The sequence below is a fragment of the Rhinoraja longicauda genome, chromosome 12 (assembly GCF_053455715.1).
Source record: "Rhinoraja longicauda isolate Sanriku21f chromosome 12, sRhiLon1.1, whole genome shotgun sequence".
Taxonomy (NCBI): domain Eukaryota; kingdom Metazoa; phylum Chordata; class Chondrichthyes; order Rajiformes; family Arhynchobatidae; genus Rhinoraja; species Rhinoraja longicauda.
Window position 1 is genome coordinate 14,870,146 of NC_135964.1, and position 23,273 is coordinate 14,893,418.

General features: G+C 42.7%; 1 protein-coding gene across 2 annotated transcripts in view; it reads right to left on the bottom strand.

Annotated features, from left to right (window-relative positions):
* man1a2 (mannosidase, alpha, class 1A, member 2) overlaps positions 1–23,273 on the bottom strand; it is a 112,113-nt gene that overhangs the window by 18,390 nt on the left and 70,450 nt on the right. Inside the window, exons 7-10 of one of the 2 annotated variants that reach the window (XM_078409113.1) lie at positions 14,176–14,299; positions 6,428–6,521; positions 2,532–2,555; positions 193–308 (exon numbers count right to left, since the gene is read on the bottom strand). In XM_078409113.1, coding sequence (XP_078265239.1) covers positions 193–308; positions 2,532–2,555; positions 6,428–6,521; positions 14,176–14,299 — 358 coding nt within the window. The remainder of the gene's footprint in view (positions 1–192; positions 309–2,531; positions 2,556–6,427; positions 6,522–14,175; positions 14,300–23,273) is intronic. The other variant, XM_078409114.1, reaches the window with a different exon arrangement.

The following is a 23,273-nucleotide window of genomic DNA, read 5'->3' on the forward strand; positions in this document are numbered from 1 at the left end:
CAAGTAAGAATTTCATTGTTCCGTTTACGTACATATTGACAATAAAACACTCTTTGACCAAGCAAGTTTTTATCAATGCATATTCTTGCATTTATAGTCAAAATTAATAAAGCACCCTTTATAGAAAAATCACAAAAGTCACACAAAGCAGCCGGTTTGATTTTGAAAATCCAAATAAATGTTTCACTTTACCTGCATTGCATCATCGTACATTTTCCTTGCTTCTGTGTCAGTCTTATCCGACACCAGCCAAGCTTTCAGCAAGTATTCATAGAAACTGTCTCCTAGGCCACCCACCGAGGTATGATCTGCACAAAAATGGGGGGAAAATACCTATATGATATATTGTTAACCATCTGGGTGCTCAACATTGCACATTAATTCAACCCAAGTTGTACTGATTTCAAACTATAATCCTAATAAAATTAAGCTGTTGAAATAGAAAACTTTCAAAAGGAGAAACAAAAATACTGAAACAGAGAGCAAAAAAATACACATGGGTAGATTGGAACATGCTGCTGTACATAATCGCGTGAAGAGATTAATCGTAAGGAGGAACTCCAGATGCTGGTTTACACCGAGCATAGATATTCCAGCATTTTGTGTCTATCTTCGAAGAGATGAGATGTTAGCATTGACATGGAATTCAGCTTAAGAGAAAAATGCTATGAAGACAAAAGAAAAACAAAAGTTTATATATATTATGTACTATTACAAAGATCACAAGGTAACTTTTGGAAATAAAGATAAATGCAGATTGCAAAAGTATTTGTATTAATTAACATCATAAATAATTAGAAACATTAAGACATGTCTATTATGTTAGAATTATGTTAAAAATTAATCTGCAAAGAGATAGACCATAATACATCACTTAAGCGTAAATACTAAAGTGGATGCTGTAATAAAAGAAACATTGATTTTATTAATAAGGTTATTTTGTAGCTGTGGTGAGAATAAAGGACAAGCACAGATTGAGCCAAAATCAGTTACATTTGCGTTAGTATTCAGCAATCGATAAAAAACGATCACTGATGTAGGTGAAAGTCATTATTATATTGTAAAGAGTTCAAACTAAGGGCAAAATAAGAGATAAAAATGGGTTATCACCTTGGCTAGGAAATCAGCTAAACCTCCTACCTTTGAATACAACATTCAGAAATCCCCACTCCAAACAGTCAACTGGTTCAGATGCCAAGTGCACAAAAATCTGCGCGCCTATCTTTATATTATTGCAAATGAATAATAATATCATAAAATAGATACCTGGTGCTAATATGGAGGTAAACTGTGGCACGAGATAGCTTTACAAGGAAATGTAATTTATGATAGCTGTTAAAACGGGGTATCACAATCGTATATTTGAATTAGGTATTTCAATTGCCCAACACAATTGAACATACGTCAGGAGGAATAAAAAGGAAAAGCTGCTGGATATTTACAGCGCCCTCCATAATGTTTGGGACAAAAACCCATTATTTATTTATTTGCCTCTGTACTCTACAATTTGAGATTTGTAATAGAAAAAAATCACATGTGGTTAAAGTGCACATTGTCAGATTTTATTAAAGGCCATTTTTATACATTTTGTTTTCACCATACAGAAATTACAGCAGTGTTTATACATAGTCCTCCCATATCAGGGCACGATAATGTTTGGGACACAGCAATGTCATGTAAATGAAAGTAGTCATGTTTAGTATTTTGTTGCATATCCTTTGCATGCAATGACTGCTTGAAGTCTGCGATTCATGGACTTCACCAGTTGCTGGGTATCTTCTCTGGTGATGCTCTGCCCGGCCTGTGTTGCAGCCACCTTTAGCTTATGCTTGTTTTGGGGGCTAGTCTAGGGACCCTGATATGGGGGGACTATGAATAACACTGCTTTAATTTCTACATGGTGAAACCAAAATGTATACAAATGGCCTTTATTAAAATCTGACAATGTGCACTTTAACCACATGTGATTTTTTCTATTACAAATCTCAAATTGTGGAGTAGAGACGCAAATAAATAAATGATGGGTCTTTCTCCCAAACATTATAGATTTTTATCCATGCTATGGGCATTTGGACCTAGTTATTCTATCTGGGAAACAACACAGAAGAGATGGTCCCCACAGACTTTTCAAAGACTTTGTTGAAACAGATTACCATGTTTGGGTAATGCCACTGAGGGGCAACTCTGAACAGATACAAAGGAGGATTATTTGCACAGAGCTCCTTTGGAAGCCACAGAAGATAAAAAGAGATACTGCACCATGTTTCAGCCTCTTTGGTTATGTTAATTATGTGTAATCAGAGTTTACATTTACACGCACACAAATTTTCTGATGATATGAAGTCAGCAGAGTATAACTGTTTAGGAAAAGTACAACAGATCTTTCACTTACACTGACAGCAACATTCTTTTCAGAGGAAAGGGAACTGCAGCTTAATAGGTTTGCTAAATCTATGGAAAGCTCAAACTAGAAGCATGTAGAGGACGTGACTAGTCCAATGGAACATTTAAGGCCGACTGCAGAAACTTACATAATGTAGGTCCAAAGGAATTTTCTGTGTAGAATGGATTGATAAAGTAAAGAAAATGAGAAATGAAACAATTTTTATTAGCATGCCACCGACTATTTATATTCTAACAACTGTTTATATTCTCTCAACCATCCATTTTCCACTTTGCCAGCAGATCATTAATTTAGATACTTAACTTTAATTTGGGAAAGTCATTTAATTAGGAAACATAAAATAACCGTTATCTTGGTTAACACCAAGGTGGCGCCAGCAATGGCTGCCTCGCCAGCAATGGCTGCCTCGCCAGCAGGCTTGTCTCGTCTCCTCCTTCTCGTTGTTTTTTTAGTTTGTGTTAAATATATGTTTTAATGTTCTTTAGCTTGTTTTATTGGGGGGGGGGGGGAAACTTCTTTTAAATCTCATACCTTGACGGAGATGCATTTTTTCCCCGTATCATATCTCCGTCCGTACTGCAGCCTAACACCGAGGAGCTAGCGGCCTCTGCTGGAGACCAACTTCGGGAGCACCAACCGCAGGAACCTGCGGACTTCCCATTGTGAAGCTTGCGATCCTTGTCGGGGATTGACTTTGGAACTCCAACTGCAGGAGCTAGCACACTTTAACATCGTGGAGACCGACTTTGGAAACTGCAAGCTGCAGGTCCTTCGATCACCCCGACGCGGGGTTTTGATCGCCCCGACGCGGGAGCTTCGATCGCCCCGACTGCGGATGGTTCAACTGCCCCGACCGCGGGAGAATAAAGAGGAAGATTGGACTTTATTGCCTTCCATCACAGTGAGGAATGCGGGGAGTCTGCTGTCGTGGATGTTTATGTTAACTTTTATGTAGTTGTGTGTCTTGTTGCCCCTCATCTTAAAGCTTAGAGGTTCATTCATTAAAAATTCAAGTTTTACTAGTTAATTATGTAACATGAAGTCAGTGCTATCATCTACCCAGAATGGTGACCAAAGACTGCTGTAGAAATATTAGACTGGTTAATTTACACATACATATGATGCTTATCTACCAAAGAACACATCAATATTTTACCAAGGATAGGTTTCTGTCATTGTGCAACTGGAGTCAGTTGGACAGGTACATGGATAGGACAGGTTTGGAGGGATATGGACCAAGCGCAGGCAAGTGGGACCAGTGCAGCTGGGACATGTTGGCCGGTGTGGGCAAGTTGGGCCGAAGGGCCTGTTTCCACACGGTATCACTCTTTGACTCTATGGACAGAGAAGATTATTCAAGCACTGAATGAAAAGCGAAACTGGGTAGGCAGGAGTACACAGCCAATATTCTGCCTTTAACATTAACGGCCAAAACAATCTCACAGCCATAAATGTTACTCTGCAATCAAGTATCTTGTTATACACAAATGTAATTAGAGGAATGAATCGCTCTCTCTCTCTCTCTCTCTCTCGCAAATGGGTGAACAATCTGCAAAATAATTTGAGGGCACAGAGGAAGTGGCATTTCCTCCTCTGGAACTAAAAAGAACTTAGCTTTAGTTTATTGTCACATGTACCAAAGTACAAGAAAAGTTTTTTTGTTGTGTGCAATCCAGTCAGTGGAAAGGCTATACATGATTACAATCAAGCCATCCACAGTGCACAGATACAGGAAAAAGGGAATAAGGTTTAGTGCAAGATGAAGTACAGTATTAAAGAAGTTCGATTAAAGAGAGTCAGAGGGTCTCCAATGAGGTAGATGGCAGGTCAGGACCACTCTCTAGTTGGTGAAAGGCTGGTTCAATTGCTTATCTTAGCTTATGGAACTTTGTTCAGTTTAGTTTAGAGAGTGGAAAGCAGGCCCTTCGGCCCACCGAGACCTCGCCGACCAGCGATCCCTGTAAACTAACACTATCCGACACACTATGGACAATTTATAATTTTTACCAAATCCAATTAATCTATAAACCCAGAGAAAACTCCACGCGGTCACAGGGAAAACGTAGAAATTTCGCAAAGCTGGCACCCGTAGTCAGGATCCAGGTATCTGGCGCTGTAAGGCAGCAACTCTACTGCTGTACCGCCCGTTGTATCGAGTATTCTCTTATTTTCGATTTTCCAACTTCTGTACTTAAAATTTCTGCATGATTATTTTATTTTCTCCTTCATTGAAACATAGAAAATAGGTGTGAGGAGGCCATTTGGCCCTTCGAGGCAGCACTGCCATTCATTGTGATCATGGCTGGTCATCCACAATCAGTAACCTGTGCCTGCCTTCTCCCCATATCGCTTGATTCCGCTAGCCCCGAGAGCTCTATCTAATTCTCTTTTAAATTTATCCAGTGAATTGGCCTCCACTACCTTCTGTGGCAGAGAATTCCACAATTTCACAACTCTCTGGGTGAAAAAGTTTTTTCTCACCTCAGTTTTAAATGGCCTCCCCTTTATTCTTAGACTGTGGCCCCTGGTTCTGGACTCCCCCAACATTAGGAACATTTTTCCTGCGTCTAGCTTGTCCAGTCCTTTTATAATTTTATATGTTTCTATAAGATCCCCTCTCATCCTTCTAAATTCCAGGGAGCACAAGCCCAGTCTTTCCAATCGTTCCTCAAATGACAGTCCTGCCATCTCGGGGATTGGCCTCGTGAACTTATGCTGCACTGCCTCAATAGCAAGGATGTCCTTCCTCAAATTAGGAGACCAAAACTACACACAATACTCCAGATGTGGTCTCACCAGGGCCCTGTACAACTGCAGAAGGACCTCTTTGCTCCTGTACTCAAATCCTCTTGTTATGAAGGCCAACATGCCATTGGCATTTCATTCCATTTCATTCTCCTCGTTTGACTTGCATCTCCCTGTGACAGATCTGCTGCAATAAACAAACCTGGCTCAGCCAGCATCACCCCGCTGGTGTATACAGCATTTCTTGAGGTGCACCCTAACACAGGCATTCCTTTGGCTCTATCCACTCCCATCCCTTTTGTGTTTTGACATCCCTCATGTTTGATTTCTGACTTGTTTATTGCAGCAGATTGATCGGAAACATGAACATTTTCTCTCTTCAGATTTGATATGAACAGGGTGAAATCCATTCCATTTAGTTCAACTATGCTTTGGAAGAAAAACATCTTTGACAGAAATAACAGTTTGATGTATTTTTTAGAAAAAAAAGTGAGGCGCAAGTGAGAAAAAAAGGAAAAGCAGCATTGGTAATTCCAAGCTATCACAGCTGAACATATAGTAATGCAGGATGAAAGCACGCCATTCCACCCAACATGCCCAAGATGGCCCAATTCACTAGTCCCATCTGCCTGCCCATATCCCTCTACACCTTTCCTATTGTGTACCTGATCAATCATCTTTTAAATGTTGTTATAGTACCTGCTTCAACTACCTCCTCTAGCAGTTTGCTCCAACATACTCACCACCCTCTGTGTAAAAAGGTTGCACTTCAGGTGTCTATTAAAGCTTTCACCTCTCACCTCCTTTTGATTTCCCTACTCTCGGTAAGAGACTTTGCACATTCACCCTAACTATTTCTCTCATGATCTTATACACCTCCATAAGATCACCCCCCCATCCTTCAGCAAGTAATAAGATCCTTGCCTGCGCATCATCCCCCTACAGCTCAGGCCCTCAAGTCCTGGCAACATCCTCGTATATACCCATAACCAAATATGCACCATCTTTAAAAGCTCCCTACATTAACTGGCCCCTTTAGCAATAACAGAATACTTAGGGAGCCATTTAGAAGCTAATACTAATAGGACAGAATCCCTCTGAGGGACTATTAGTTTGATTTCCTATTATGCTACCAAAGCATCAAAATATAAACCCCATCTGCAAACCAAGGAAACAAAATGGCAATGATTATATTTCAAAACAGTATTTGGCAACTAGTTCAAGATTTGTGCAGCAGGACTATAAATAATTGTGTTTCAAGTGTGATAAAGTACTCACGTTGGCCCCAGCGACCAGTCCTTGGATTAAGGTAGTTAGGGTACAAGCCGTTAGGTCTATCCATATTCTGCAAAAGTTTCCGAATATGTAACACCTGCAATAAGTTGTAAAGATGTGCGTCAATGTCATCTTCAATCATCAGTTTCTTTCACCGCCATTTTAGTTTGACTAATGTTGGTAATTATCGCTCCATAAAAGACAAAGGGATCGGATAACGGCCTTTCTGTCCCTTTGCCTCTCAGACAGGAGTGCAAGTGAGCAAATCCGGCCCTTTCCCATTAGTATTGTTATGTCTACACATTCCCAAGCTCACACACATGTGGCGCGCATTAAGACAAGCAGATTCAAACTAAAGCAGTCCAGAAAAAGACACAAAGTGCTGGAGGAACTCAGCACGTCAGGCAGCATCCCTGGAGAACATGGATAGGTGGTGTTTCAGATTGGGACCTTTCTTTTGACCGACTATGGGAGAGGAAAAAAGCTAGAAGAGAGAATGGGCAGGACAAAGCATGACACACTTTGTCCTGCCCTCCTCTCTTTTAGTTTTAAAGCAGTCAAGAAACTTGAATGCTCTACATATCTGAATGTGAATCTGCAAATACTACATTAGAGACCTACACCCCAAGTAATATGATCCTCAGGAAGCAAGAGGACAAATACCTTATCCATTATCATTGCCAATGCCACATGTTAGCGAGCAAAGCATGTGGCTTGCTGAGAGTCGAGATGCAAGCTTACTGGCCAAGAACGGAGGATCTCATCGACATTGGAATGTTAATTGTCATTCCACATGAGTCTCAGATGAACAACACTTTTGATCAAAGCAGCTAACCTTACGACGCATCCATTTAAGAAGCACTCAATCCTTAAATTTGAATGTTGTTAATTCCATTCTTAAGACTGCAATTCTATTTCAGAGAAACATTATACCAAATTTAATTTAAAATCAACAGTGTATGAATTAACAGCTCCTGAATGAACGTGTGGTGGAGTTGGAGAGGCAGTTGGATGACCTCAGGGCCATCCGGGAATGCGAGTTTCCTCGACAGGACCTATTGTGAGGCTGTCACGCCAAGGGTCCAGGTCGAGCGAAGGTGTGAGACTGTTTCAGGGGGGAGTGGACGTGGACTACAGGAGACCCCAGTGGCTGTGCCTATTGCAAATAGGTCTACCCTCTTGGGAACTGTTGGGGCAGAAGACGATTCCAGTACGAGTGGCGGACCTGTTGGCAAGGATACTCGACAGGGGAGACCGAAGTCAGGAAGAGCCGTAGTGGTGGGTGACTCCATCGTCCGAGGGACGGACAGAAGATTCTGTGGCAGCAGGAGGGACTTGAGGATGGTCTGTTGCCTCCCTGGTGCCAGGGTTCAGCACATCACGGACCGGCTTCAGAAAATCCTAGTGAGGGAAGGCGATCAACCTGAAGTCGTTGTGCACGTGGGCACGAATGACGTCGGGCGGAAGAGGAAGGAGGTGCTACAGCGGGAGTTTAGAGAGTTAGGAAAAAGACTGAGAAGTAGGACGTCGAAGGTGGTTATCTCTGGACTGCTACCGGTACCTCGTGCTGGTGAGGCCAGGAACAGAGAGATAGAGGGTATGAATTTATGGCTGAGGGGCTGGTGCAGAGAGCAGGGATTTAGATTTCTGGACCACTGGGATCTCTTCTGGGCTAGGGGTGACTTGTACAAAAGGGACGGGTTACATCTTAACAGCAGGGGGACAAACATTCTAGCAGGCAGGTTTGCTAGTGCGACACCTGTGGCTTTAAACTAAGTAGTGGGGGGGAGGGGTTAACAAATTGTGAATATGAAGATGAGGTTAAAGGGAATACAGGAGATATTGCAGAAGACTCTCGGAAGAATGGGAACAGAAGTTCTAGAGGGGAAAAGAGATTAAGGGCAGGGTCATTTGTGACCGATGTGAGAGGGGAGGTAAATACAGAAGTTAAAGTGTTGTACTTAAATGCGCGTAGTATAAAAAATAAAGTGGATGAGCTTGAGGCTCAGTTAGTCATGGGCAAGTATGATGTTGTAGGGATCACTGAGACATGGCTACAAGAGGACCAGGGCTGGGAACTGAATATTCAGGGGTACACAACGTATAGAAAAGACAGACAGGTGGGCAGAGGGGGTGGGGTTGCTCTGCTGGTAAGGAATGATATTCATTCCCTTGCAAGGGGTGACATAGAATCAGGAGATGTTGAATCAGTATGGATAGAAATGAGGAATTGTAAGGGTAAAAAGACCCTAATGGGAGTTATCTATAGGCCCCCAAACAGTAGCCTCGACATAGGGTGCAAGTTGAATCAGGAGATAAAATTGGCGTGTCACAAATGTAATGCTACGGTGGTTATGGGAGATTTCAACATGCAGGTAGACTGGGAAAATCAGGTTGGAAATAGACCCCAGGAAAGAGAGTTTGTAGAGTGCCTTCGAGATGGATTCTTAGAACAGCTTGTACTGGAGCCTACCAGGGAGAAGGCAATTCTGGATTTAGTGTTGTGTAATGATCCTGATCTGATAAGGGGACTAGAGGTAAAAGAGCCATTAGGAGGCAGTGATCACAACATGATAAGTTTTACTCTGCAAATGGAAAGGCAGAAGGGAAAATCGGAAGTGTCAGTATTACAGTATAGCAAAGGGGATTACAGAGGCATGAGGCAGGAGCTGGCCAAAATTGACTGGAAGGAGGCCCTAGCAGGGAAGACGGTAGAACAGCAATGGCAGGTATTCCTGGGAATAGTGCAGAGGTTGCAGGATCAATTTATCCCAAAGAGGCGGAAAGACTCTAAGGGGAGTAAGAGACACCTGTGGCTGACAAGGGAAGTCAAGGAGAGCATAAAAATTAAGGAGAGGAAGTATAACATAGCAAAGAAGAGTGGGAAGACAGAGGATTGGGACTCTTTTAAAGAGCAACAAAAGTTAACTAAAAAGGCAATACGGGGAGAAAAGATGAGGTACGAGGGTAAACTAGCCAATAATATAAAGGAGGATGGCAAAAGTTTTTTTAGGTACGTGAAGAGGAAAAAAATAGTCAAGGCAAATGTGGGTCCCTTGAAGACAGAAGCAGGGGAATTTATTATGGGGAACAAAGAAATGGCAGACGAGTTAAACCGTTACTTTGTATCTGTCTTCACTGAGGAAGATACACACAATCTCCCAAATGTTCTAGGGGCCGGAGAACCTAGGGTGATGGAGGAACTGAAGGAAATCCACATTAGGCAGGAAATGGTTTTGGGTAGACTGATGGGACTGAAGGCTGATAAATCCCCAGGGCCTGATGGTCTGCATCCCAGGGTACTTAAGGAGGTGGCTCTAGAAATAGTGGAAGCATTGGAGATCATTTTTCAATGTTCTATAGATTCAGGATCAGTTCCTGTGGATTGGAGGATAGCAAATGTTATCCCACTTTTTAAGAAAGGAGGGAGAGAGAAAACGGGTAATTATAGACCAGTTAGTCTGACATCAGTGGTGGGGAAGATGCTGAGCATTTGGATAGCAGTAACAGGTTCATTCCGAGTCAGCATGGATTTACGAAGGGGAAATCATGCTTGACAAATCTACTGGAATTTTTTGAGGATGTAACTAGGAAAATTGACAGGGGAGAGTCAGTGGATGTGGTGTACCTCGACTTTCAGAAAGCCTTCGACAAGGTCCCACATAGGAGATTAGTGGGCAAAATTAGAGCACATGGTATTGGGGTTAGGGTACTGACATGGATAGGAAATTGGTTGACAGACAGAAAGCAAAGAGTGGGGATAAATGGGTCCCTTTCGGAATGGCAGGCAGTGACCTGTGGGGTACCGCAAGGTTCGGTGCTGGGACCCCAGCTATTTACGATATACATTAATGACTTAGGTGAAGGGATTAAAAGTACCATTAGCAAATTTGCAGATGATACTAAGCTGGGGGGTAGTGTGAATTGTGAGGAAGATGCAATAAGGCTGCAGGGTGACTTGGACAGGTTGTGTGAGTGGGCGGATACATGGCAGATGCAGTTTAATGTAGATAAGTGTGAGGTTATTCACTTTGGAAGTAAGAATAGAAAGGCAGATTATTATCTGAATGGTGTCGTTAGGAAGAGGGGATGTTCAACGAGATCTGGGTGTCCTAGTGCATCAGTCACTGAAAGGAAGCATGCAGGTACAGCAGGCAGTGAAGAAAGCCAATGGAATGTTGGCCTTCATAACAAGAGGAGTTGAGTATAGGAGCAAAGAGGTCCTTCTACAGTTGTACCGGGCCCTGGTGAGACCGCTCCTGGAGTACTGTGTGCAGTTTTGGTCTCCAAATTTGAGGAAGGATATTCTTGCTATTGAGGGCATGCAGCGTAGGTTCACTAGGTTAATTCCCGGAATGGTGGGACTGTCGTATGTTGAAAGGCTGGAGCAATTAGGCTTGTATACACTGGAATTTAGAAGGATGAGGAGGGATCTTATTGAAACATATAAGATAATTAGGCGATTGGACACATTAGAGGCAGGAAACATGTTCCCAATGTTGGGGGAGTCCAGAACAAGGGGCCACAGTTTAAGAATAATGGGTAGGCCATTTAGAACGGAGATGAGGAAGAACTTTTTCAGTCAGAGAGTGGTGGTGTGGAATTCTCTGCCTCAGAAGGCAGTGGAGGCCAGTTCGTTGGATGCTTTCAAGAGAGAGCTGGATAGAGCTCTTAAGGATAGCGGAGTGAGGGGGTATGGGGAGAAGGCAGGAACGGGGTACTGATTGAGAGTGATCAGCCATGATCGCATTGAATGGCGGTGCTGGCTCGAAGGGCTGAATGGCCTACTCCTGCACCTATTGTCTATTGTCTATTGTTCTGCCCACAAAGGACTAAGCATTTACACAGCTCGTGGTTTAAATGACCAAATTTTAAGAATTATAGAATAAAATAAACCAATCCAACCTACATTTCAGAATCTCTGAACAGAGAAACAGATACGGATTTCTAGCTTTTTCTCCTTTAGAAACATTTCTCGAGATATGGGCAGCAAAATATAGGCAGGATTTCTGATTAAGACAATGAATGTGTGGCTGATATGGCAACTTACAGTGCCCTCCATAATGTTTGGGAAAAAAGACCCATCATTTATTTATTTGCCTCTGTACTCCACAATTTGAGATTTGTAATAGAAAAAAATCACATGGTGGTTAAAGTGCACATTGTCAGATTTTAATAAAGGCCATTTTTATACATTTTGGTTTCACCATGTAGAAATTACAGCAGTGTTTATACATAGTCCCCCCCCATTTCAGGGCACCATAATGTTTGGGACACAGCAATGTCATGTAAATGAAAGTAGTCATGTTTAGTATTTTGTTGCATATCCTTTGCATGCAATGACTGCTTGAAGTCTGCGATTCATGGACATCACCAGTTGCTGGATGTCTTCTCTGGTGATGCTCTGCCAGGCCTGCTCTGCTCAGGCCTGTATTGCAGCCATCTTTAGCTTATTCTTGTTTTGGGGGCTAGTCCCCTTCAGTTTTCTCTTCAGCATATAAAAGGCATGCTCAATTGGGTTCAGATCAGGTGATTGACTTGGCCACTCAAGAATTTACCATTTTTTAGCTTTGAAAAACTCTTTTGTTACTTTTGCTGTATGTTTGGGATCATTGTCTTGCTGAAGAATGAACCACCGGTCAATGAGTTTTGAGGCATTTGAACTTGAGCAGATGGGATGTGTCTAGACACTTCAGAATTCATTATGCTACTACCATTAGCAGTTGTATCATCAATGAAGATAAGTGAGCCGGTACCTGCTGCAGCCAGACATGCCCAGGCCATAACACCCCACCACCGTGTTTCACAGATGAGGTGGTATGCTTTGGATCTTAGGCAGTTCCTTCTCTCCTCCACATTTTGCTCTTGCCATCACTCTGATATAAGTTAATCTTTGTCTCATCTATTCACAAGACCTTTTTCCAGAAGTGTGGTTGCTCTTTTAATTACTTCTTGGCAAACTGTAACCTGGCCATCCTATTTTTGCGGCTATCCAGTGGTTTGCATCTTGCAGTGTAGCCTCTGTATTTCTGTTCATGAAGTCTTCTGCGGACAGTGGTCATTGACAAATCCACACCTGACTCCACAAGAGTGTTTCTGTCAGACAAGTGTTTGGGGATTTTTCTTTATTACAGAGAGAATTCTTCTGTCATCAGCTGTGGAGGTCTTCCGTGGCCTGCCAGTCCCTTTGTGATTAGTAAGCTCACCAGTGCTCTCTTTCTTCTTAATGATGTCCAAACAGTTGATTTTGGTAAACCTAAGGTTTGGCTGATGTCTCCAACAGTTTTATTCTTGCCCCCAAAACAAGCATAAGCTAAAGATGGCTGCAATACAGGCTTGGCAGAATGGCTTCTTTGACTTTCATTGGCACAACTTTGGTCCTCATGTTGATAAACAGCAATAAAAGTTTCCAAAGGTGATGGAAAGACTGGAGGAAAGACTAGGTGCTGGGAGCTCTCTTATACCTGCATTAAGGAGGCATCTAAACACATCTGAGCAATTACAAACGCCTCTGAAGCCATGTGTCCCAAACATTATGGTGCCCTGAAATGGGGGGTCTATGTATAGACACAGCTGTAATTTCAACATGGTGAAACCAAAATGTATAAAAATGGCCTTTAATAAAATCTAACAATCTACACTTTAACCACATGTGATTTTTTTTCTATTACAAATTTCAAATTGTGGAGTCCAGAGGCAAATAAATAAATGATGGGTCTTTGTCCCAAACATTATGGAGGGCACTGTACATCGCTAAAGAGCTGGTTGTTTTTTTGTACTGACCATCTAACTTCTTATGTAGTCCATTTCCTAAGATAGAGCTCTTAAGGATAGCGGAGTCAGGGGGTATGTGGAGAAGGCAGGAACGGGGTACTGATTGAGAATGATCAGCCATGATCACATTGAATGGCGGTGCTGGCTCGAAGGGCCTCCTCCTGCACCTATTGTCTATTGTCTATAGCAAACAAGTTTCTAGATGTATTTCGCTGGACACCTTCACATTCCTTCTCTCTGTTCCTTCTCCACCTTAGTCTTCGTACTAGTTTCATTGTTGTCCTATTGAGTTTCGCTGTCTGTGTACCACCTAGTCCACAGCCAACAATGGACCATTGTGGGCTTCATCTTTACTTAATCATCATTATTTTTTGCATATCTTTCATTCATTTGTTCTATATCACCATCTATATCTCTTGTTCCCCTTTTCCCTGACTCTCAGTCTGAAGAGGAGTCTCGACCTGAAACGTTACCTATTCCTTTTCTCCAGAGATGCTGCCTGACCTGCTGGGTTACTCCAGCTTTTTGTGTTTATCTTCCAGCATCTGCAGTTCTTTAGTAACTTGTCAGTTTCTTTGTTGAACTAAATTAAGGCGCATGTTGCAATCAAAAGGGCTTGAACAACCAGCATCTGCAGTTCCTTCCCACACCAGATTTATTAAATTCATTTCTATGGTTTAACATAGGAGAGTTTAAATTCATGATATTCGGTTTGCAACGCCGATAAGACTTAAATCCATAACGATCTTCTGCCCTCAATTCTGTGGTCAAGATTTTATGGACAGCTTTAATATACTATTACAAACAAAGTTTTTTTTTTCCCAGGGGCAAAGCTACCATTTGATATACTGCTGCAGTACAATATTTAAACGTAAAAAGCTGCAAATCAGCGTTCAGTAATATCTAAAATTATAACAAGAGAGCATTACAATGAGTACCACTGGTTTATAAAATAACAGTGGCGAGCACACACTTACTTTTTTGTAGTAGATGGGGTCGCCTGTCAGGTAGCTCAGATGCACAAACTCCAAATGCAGAGTCCCAAATTCAGACAAAATGCTACTCCCAGCAGATGCCCAGCCCCAGTTCCGTCCAACACCACTGGCAATGCAAGAACCAGGCAAGAACAAACATATAATCACAAAAAGAGCAAAGCTGGTTATCAGATGGTTATGGGTTACTGAAAACTGCAAGCAAATAGATGACATTCACTTAATCATTCAGGATATTACCAAATTAAAAGAGGGGAATAATTTAGATTAGATATCTAGGATGTCAAAAACAAATCTGGTGACCCAAAGAGGCATCACGTTTGGCTTTGTCTCTGCTTGATGTTAAATGTTTATGGTTTGCTTCTTGCAACTATTTCTTCTGTCGTTCATCTAAAAGCTGTGTGGTGATCGTCCACTTCATCAAACCGCTGACAATATACGAGTCATCCTGACAAATCACCACATTTCTAGACGACGCTTGCAACTTCTGTCACATCACTCCCTTTAGGAAGGTAGATACAAAATGCTGGAGTAACTCAGCGGGACTGGCAGCATCTCTGGAGAGGAGGAGTGGATTACGTTTCGGGTCGAGATGTCACCCATTCCTTCTCTCCAGAAAAGCTGTCTGTCCCGCTGAGTTACTCCAGCATTTTGTGTTTACCATCGATTTAAACCAGCATCTGCAGTTCTTTCCTAAACCCTTTAAGAAGGTGATATATTGTCCACAAACTCTCTCAACTATTGGAGTTTAGCTTCTTACAACTTCAATTCAACCAGAATGATTACTCCACACTGTCTAGTTATTTTAATCCAAGAAAGTAACATAGGAAGGATAGATGTAGTTTATGAGCTGGAAGTATACGTTCAACTTCCCACCACTTTGCTGTCAATAACCTTTTTGTTTATCAATAAGATCTTCATCGATTGCTGCGAACTTTCCGTAGCCATTTTGACATCAACGCTTACACCTGCTGTTCTCTGACTTGGACAACTGTTAATTTTCCAGCTACAAGTCTAACCATATAATGCCATGGAATAACCTCAAGCTTAGGCCCAGATTTGTGTTGCCTCTATGAAAGCCCAATTCCATACTTGAAAAGAACCTTCATTTTGATCACTTCCAGGTGAGCTCAATGCTCACTCTGAAAGGGAGGACAACGATGGACCTTCATAGCCCCTGATACCCATGTGATCTTAAACATCAAGGTCAATGGCGAATCACGAGAGTGAATACGTAGTGTTTGGCCTGATGGTGTGCCTGCCATGTTTTCAAAATCTGCATGGATCAACTGTCTAGAGTTTTTGTGGCTATCTTCATCTCCCCACTGCTATACTAAACTAAACTACTATGGTCCTCGGTCCCTACCTGCTTTAAAAGAATCCTGGTGCCCAAAAAGAGCAAGGTAACATGTCTCAACAACTACCAACAATGGGACTCATATTCATTGCAGCGAAGTGCTTTGAGAGGTTAGTTATGACGCAAATCAATCTGTGCCTCAGCAATGACGTGAGGCCACTTCTTTACGCCTACTGCCACAACAGATCACCAGTAGATGCGATCGCATTCGCTCTTGAATCTTGGAACATGTTCATCAGGCTGTTGTTCATCACTTCAGCTTGGCGTACAACACAATCATCCCGAACAATCTCAGAGTCAAACTCGGGGAACTGGGTCTCTGCACCTCCCCGTGCAACTAGATCCTTGACTTCCTCGCCGGCAGACCTCGCAATACAGATTGGATTACACTTCCTCCTCTCTGATGATCAGCACAGGGGCTCCTCAAGGCTTCGTGCTCAGTCCCTCTGCTGCTCTCTATATCCATGACATATGTAGCCAGACGCAGCCCCCACGCCATCTTTAAATTCACCAATGTTCCAACCGCGGTTGAGCAAATAATGGGCAACAACGGGTCAGTGTACAGGCGGGAGATCAGCAATATGATTGAATGGTGCCGGAACAGTAATCCTGCATTCAACATTAGCAAGACCAAGGGATTCAGGAAGGGAAAGCTGAGGGGCCATGCATCTATCTTCACCGACAGGACATTGGTGGAGAGAGTCAACAGCTCCAAGTTCCTAGGCGTAGACATGTCAGATGATCTGTCCAGGGCCCAGCAAAGGGATGCATTCAGAAAGAAAGCACACCAATGCCTCTACTTCGTTAGACATTTGATGAGATTCAGAATGTGGGCGAATACCCGGTCAAGAGTGAAGGAGGCTGCAGACAGTAGTAGATATTGGCCAATCCATCATGGGTGCTAACCTCCCTACCATCAAAGGGATCGACAGAAAGTACTCCCTCAAAGGCAGCCAATATCAAAGACCCACACCACCTTGGTCATACTCTCTTCTCCCTTCTACCATCAGTTATAGATGGTACAGGAGCCCGAGAACCATTACATCCAGCTTCAAGCAGTTACTGCACTTAAACCATTGGCACTGCTGGTGGAGCTTCTGCCTCACAGCACCAGAGACCTAGCTTCAATCCTGACCTCAAGTGCTGACTGTATGGAGTTTGCACGTTCTCCCTGTGACTGCGTGGGTTTCCTTCGGGTGCACTGGTTTCCTCCCACATGCCAAAGACGTACGGGTTTGTAGGTTAATTGACCTCAGTAAGTTGTCCCTAGTGTACAGGGAGTGGATGAGACAGTGGGATAGCATAGAACTAGTGTGAATGGGTGGTGGATCGATGGTTGGTGGGATGAAGGCCTGTTTCCATGCTGTATCAATCAAAACATTCAGCCAGTATATTGGATGATAAAAAAAAAATGTTTTTCGATAAAAATAAGACAAATAAATATCAGTGATTTTGATGAGATGCCACAGTTCACTGTTGTTTTCTCAGGTCATTTACCACCAAGACTTGACCACACACCTTAATGTTTCACTGCAATACTGAAAAGAGTATTATTTTGCTGCTATTGCTATGTTTTAAAGGAGTACACACACGTGGCTACAGTGAATTAAAACGGAATTATTCAGAGAAGAGCACAAATGTAGTACAATCAAACACCGCAGGTATAAGTTTCCTCTTGTTATTGATTGTCACTGCGCCCAAAGTGTCAAAACTGCCAAAGTAAAAGCCACAAATAAAGCTCCGACAGAATTTATGAAGCAAAGAATGCCGAAACATGAGAAACACCTTCCAATAACTTCCATAATTCACGTCACACGCGTGCCTGGGCAAAGGCACTGAAGGAATAACTATGATAATATCAGACAATACGTCACGCAGAGTGAGGGTAGCAGATTGATGGCCCCGGGCCTCCCACTGCCACTTCCTTGATGTAGCACCAGGCAACATGTACTGTGCAGTACTGCTCTATTTATCACCGCTGCTAAAAACAACTGAGAATCAACTCAACATGTTTGGGCAAAATCAATTTCATACTACTAATGGGATAAGCAGACCAATTCTTCAACAACTAATGTTGAAGAATTGGAGGAATTAAAAGAAATATTAAAAAAGGAACCTAACCTATTGAACAGTAATTCCGCAGTGAATAAGACAGACTTAAACAACACTATCTTGCAACCATTTACCCAGTGTATGGTATTCAAGATCCAGAGGTCATTGGTTTAAGTTGAGAGGGGAAAGATTTAATAGGAAAGTGAGGGGCAACTTTTTTATGCTCAGAGTGATGGGTATATGGAACAAGCTGCCAGAGGAGGTAGTTGAAGCAGGTAGCAGAACATTTATCATCATATATCATCATATCATATCATATCATATATATACAGCCGGAAACAGGCCTTTTCGGCCCTCCAAGTCCGTGCCGCCCAGCGATCCCCGTACATTAACACTATCCTACACCCACTAGGGACAATTTTTACATTTACCCAGCCAATTAACCTACATACCTGTACGTCTTTGGAGTGTGGGAGGAAACCGAAGATCTCGGAGAAAACCCACGCAGGTCACGGGGAGAACGTACAAACTCCTTACAGTGCAGCACCCGTAGTCAGGATCGAACCTGAGTCTCCGGCGCTGCATTCGCTGTAAAGCAGCAACTCTACCGCTGCGCTACCGTGCCGCCCATTTGGACAGGTACATGGTTCAGAAAGGGTTGGATGGATCAGGGCTGAACGCAGGCACGTGGCACCGGCGCACAGGGGGCATCTTGGTCGGCATGGACATGTTGGGCCAAAGGGCCTGTTTCTGTGCTGTGTGACTCTTATGTACTTCACATGTTTAAATGCTATAACACTGCCAACAAATATTTTGCCCTTTGCAAAATTTCACAAACAGGACTGAGATGAATGACTGATAAACAAGACTGCAGATTTAGACTTTACTTTGGACTTTAGAGATACAGTGGGGGACCAGGTGCTTTGGCCCACTGAATCTGCGTCGACCAGTGATCACCCTGTACACTAGGACAATGCTACACACCAGGGACAATTTATAATTTTACTGAACTCAATCAACCTACAAACCTGTACGACTTTGGAGTTTGGGAGAAAACCAGAGCACCTGGAGAAAACCCACACAGTCATAGGGAGAACGTACAACTCCATACAGACTGCACCTGTAATCAGTGTCAAACCCTGAACTCTGGCGCTGTGAAGCGGCAACTCTACTGCCGTGCCCATGTTGAAATTTAGAACAAAATCGGGATGCTGGAAGAACTCAGCAGGACAAGGTGCAACTGAGGTGGCAAAAGATGCAAGTTGAGGTCTCAGGTCGAGACCCAGCAACAGGAGGGAGGGGGAACAGGAAAGATCACCCGTGTTGCTGTGTGTAAGAGGGTGGAATCGAAGAGGGTAGATGCCACCATTTTGTGGAGCGCCTGTGCTTTGTCCGCAATGACCATCCCGAAATTCCAGCTGCATGTCATTTTTACTCTCCTTCCCACTCCCACATTGTCCTCTCTGTGCTCAGCATTACAGAAAGGCCAAAATCACATAGGAAAATAACATTTCATATTACAATGGTATATCTAATTTTCCAATAAATTGTTCTTCTCCCCCCTCCCCCCACACACACACACACATTCTCCTATCCATCTAGTTTTCTTCTCCCTTTGTTCATCTCTCCCCCAAACTCGTTCCATCTGCCTATCATAAGGTATCAGCTACCAGCCACTGCCCCACTGCTCCCTTTCGGCCCAACTTACCCACGCCAAAAAAGATGCGCATCTACACTAGCCCCACATACCTGCATTTGGTCCATATCCCTCTAAACCTTTCCTATCCATGTACCTGTCCAAATATCTAAAAGTTATGGTACCTGCCTTAACTACCCCCTCTGGCAGCTTGTTTCATATACCTGTTACCATCTGAGCAAAAAAGTTGCCTCTTGGGTTCCTATTTCATCTTTCTCCTCTCACCTTAAACATATGTCCTCTGGTTCTTTTTTCCCCTACACTGATTAAAAGATTCTGCGCACCTACCCTATCTATTCCCCTCATGATAGTATACACCTCTGTAAGATGGGATGAGTTAGCAGATGAATTAAAACACACACCAACAAAAACAGCAGAAAGTTGGTAATATGGCTCCTCTTTGGATCATGCAATGCAGTTTAGTGTTACATGTCGGTGCTAGGCATGTCTGCTCCAGAACACATAACCACAGATTTTACCTTCTCCTCATAAACAGGATTCCCCAATAAACAGGAAATGTGTAGGAACTCCAAATGAAGAGAGCCAAACTCTGCAAGAATGCTGGCTCGCTGAGAGGCCCACACATAATTACGGCCTATCCCACTGAAAAGAGAGAGTCAGGTTCAGTTATAAATGGCACCTCCTCTCCCACTTCTGTTTCCAATGTGTGCAATGCCCCTTGGCCACAAACACAACTAGAAAGACTAAATTTGCAAATCAATATTACTGATCTCACCTCTAACATTCTGCAAAAAAACACAGCAAAGCATGCTTTTAAATGCAACTCCTGCAATATGAATCCATCTGATTTGGCAAACCAGCTTAGTTTAGTTTAGAGATACAGCATGGAAACAGGCCCTTCGGTCTACTGAGCCCATTCTGACCAGCAATCACCCATACACTAGTCCTATCCTACACACAAGGGACAATTTTACAGAGGCCAATTAACCTACAAACCTGCACATCTTTTGGGATGTGGACAGAAACTGGAGCACCCGGAGGAAACCCATGAGGTCACAAGGAGAACGTACAAACTCCGTCCAGACAGCACCTACAGTCAGGATCGAACCAGAGTCTTTGGCACTGTACGGCAGCAACCCTACCACTACGCCACTGTGCCGTCCTCTTGCATTAACTTTGGAGAGGGAGAGATGGAAGATTGCAACTGCATTTGCATCCAGATTTTCCTAGATTTCTAGTCAGGCAAAATAAAAAAACACATATGGCCTTCAACATATCCAAGCTCAGAATCAATGAATGAGAAAAAATGAGAAAACAGCTACAGAATTTTTTTGTGAAGATGCAAGGAACTGCAGATGCTGGTTTACAAATAAAAACCACAAAGTACTGGAGTAACTCCGCAGATCAGGCAGCATCGCTGGCAGAAGTGTCCCGACCCAAAATATCCCTTTTACACGTCTCCCAGAATTGTGTAGGAAGGAACTGCGAATGCTGGTTTAAATCGAAGGCAGACACAAAATGCTGGAGTAACTCAGCGGGACAGGCAGCATCTCTGGAGAGAAGGAAAGGGTGACGTTACGGGCCAAGACCCTTCTTCAGACTATGAGATGTTGTTCCTCCAATTTGCATTCAGCCTTACTCTGACAATGGAGGAGGTCCAGGATAGGAAGGTCAGTGTGGTAATGGGAAGGGAAATTAAAGTATTTGGCAACCGGGAGATCAGGTAGGTCCAGGAGGACTGAGCGAAGGTGTTCAGCGGATTCCCAGAGAAGCAGCCTGACCCACTGAGTTACTCCTGCACTTTTGTGTCTTTTTTTTTTAAAACAGGAAAAAACGTATGTTATCACCAGCATAATTTTGGAGCAAAGCAGCATCTCATTGCAGTTCATTACCATTACTTTGGAAACAATGCCTCTTTCCTCACAGACCAACATTACCTCATGGAATTAATCCTGGACTTTTCCCATTTATCAATATGGTGGGTATCGCAGCACGTAAAATACTGGCAACATCACAACTAAAGTTAGGTCAATAAGTAAATAAATTTGCCCAGGCCTCAAAAAAACAAATAAGTAAAGTCTTCCAATCACTGGAATTCCAAAAAGCTATCTTTCACATATCGAGCATTTCTAGACATGCTACTATTTGCGATCCTTTCAATGTACAACAATTTGGGATATAATTCATAGGGATATTTGTTGTCCAAAACACTGCTTACCTAATGCAGTCGGAGAGAGAGAATCCCAAGTGTAAATATGCAGTGAACCATTAGATAACAAAGTGATAATCCACAATTCCAAATAATGACCTTGTTCGTAATATTACATAATAATTTTCAAAGCCATCATAGTTCATTGTCTGCTTTATATCGTATACCATTTTAATTAGAGAACAATATATACAACAAAATCCGTGTTCATTGGTGTCTATATCATTGGTGCTGAAGAAGAGATGGTCGAGAGCTTCAAGTAAATATATCCAACCATTTAACCTTGTCCAACCTCATTTACTCTACGGTCAAGAAAGCATATCTGTTTCTTCAGAAGGCTAAGGAAATTTGTCAAGTCTCCAATGACTCCTACTACTTTCCACAGATGCACCATATAAAGCATCCTATCTGGATACAACACAGCTTGGTCAGGGCAACAGTTTTGGCCAAAACCAAAATAAATTGCAGAGTGTTATGAATACAGTTCAGTCCATCACACAAACCAGCCTTGCTGCCTCCTCCCACCCATCAACTCCATCTACTCTTCAAGCTGCCTTGAGAAGGCAGCCAATATACACACAACTTTGGTCATTCTATCTTCTTGCTCTCCTGTCACGCAGAAGATGCAAAAGCTTGAAAGCACGTATCACCAGATTCAAGCACAGCTTCTTCCTTGTTTGCATTCTTGAATGAACCTCTCATTAACGAAGGATCAACCCCTGGCCTTCCAATCTACCTCTGCAGCACAAGCGCATTTTTTTAACCTCCACTTTCTCTGTAGCTGTATTACTATATTCTGCATTGTTCTTTTTCTCTCTTTCACTACCTTTGTGCTAATGGCATGATTTGCCCAGAGGGCACGCAAATAAAGATCTTCCAGCATCTGCAGTTCAATGCAATAGTTCAATGGCACATTATTGTCACATGTACCTAGATGCAGTGAAATTATTTGTTTTGTATAAAACCCAGTAAAATCATACTCTCCATAAGCACAATCATGTGTGCACGCATACACACACACTCCAAAATCAATCAAGATAGTGCCCAGGCGACTCTATGCAAGCTGGTCCCAGAAGTGGATCTGCAATCACCCATTACACAGTATACAATGTCTGCAATTATCACAAAGCAATGGTAATCACTTGTATGACAAACTTAAAGTTTACATCTATTTTCAGATCATTTGCTCAGCGACTTTTCCCAGTACATAAAGCTACACAGCCATAGTGTGTGCCACGATTCTCTGAAAGTATTCTCAAAAGTGGTAGAATGGGAAACTATTGAAAATCTATATATTAAGGAAATGCTCACAATATAGAGCCCTGTCTTGTTTCTGCTATCCTGATGGTGAAAGTTAAAAATGCTACCCTTTTGGTGGAATATTCTACATCTTATTCACAATATGTCCATCCATTTTGTGCCAACGTTAAATGACATTAGCTAGTTTTACAGCATGGAAACCAGGCCTTTGACCCACTGAGTTCACGCTGACCAGCGATCACCCGTACACTAGCCCTATTCTAGGGACAATTTACAGAAGCTATTTAACCTATAAACCTGTACTTCTTTAGAAGATGGGAGGAAACCGGAGCACCCGAAGGAAAGCCACTCTGTCACAGGGAGAATGCATAAACTCCGTAAAGACAGCACGCGAGGTCAGGATCAAACCCAGGTTTCTGACGCTGTTAGACAGCAACTCTACCGCTGCGCCACTGTGCTGTGACTAATTTGTTTTCAAGTGGATTCAACTTTAAATATATAAATTGGCAATAAAGGTCACTGAAAAAAACTATCATACCTCCACATGA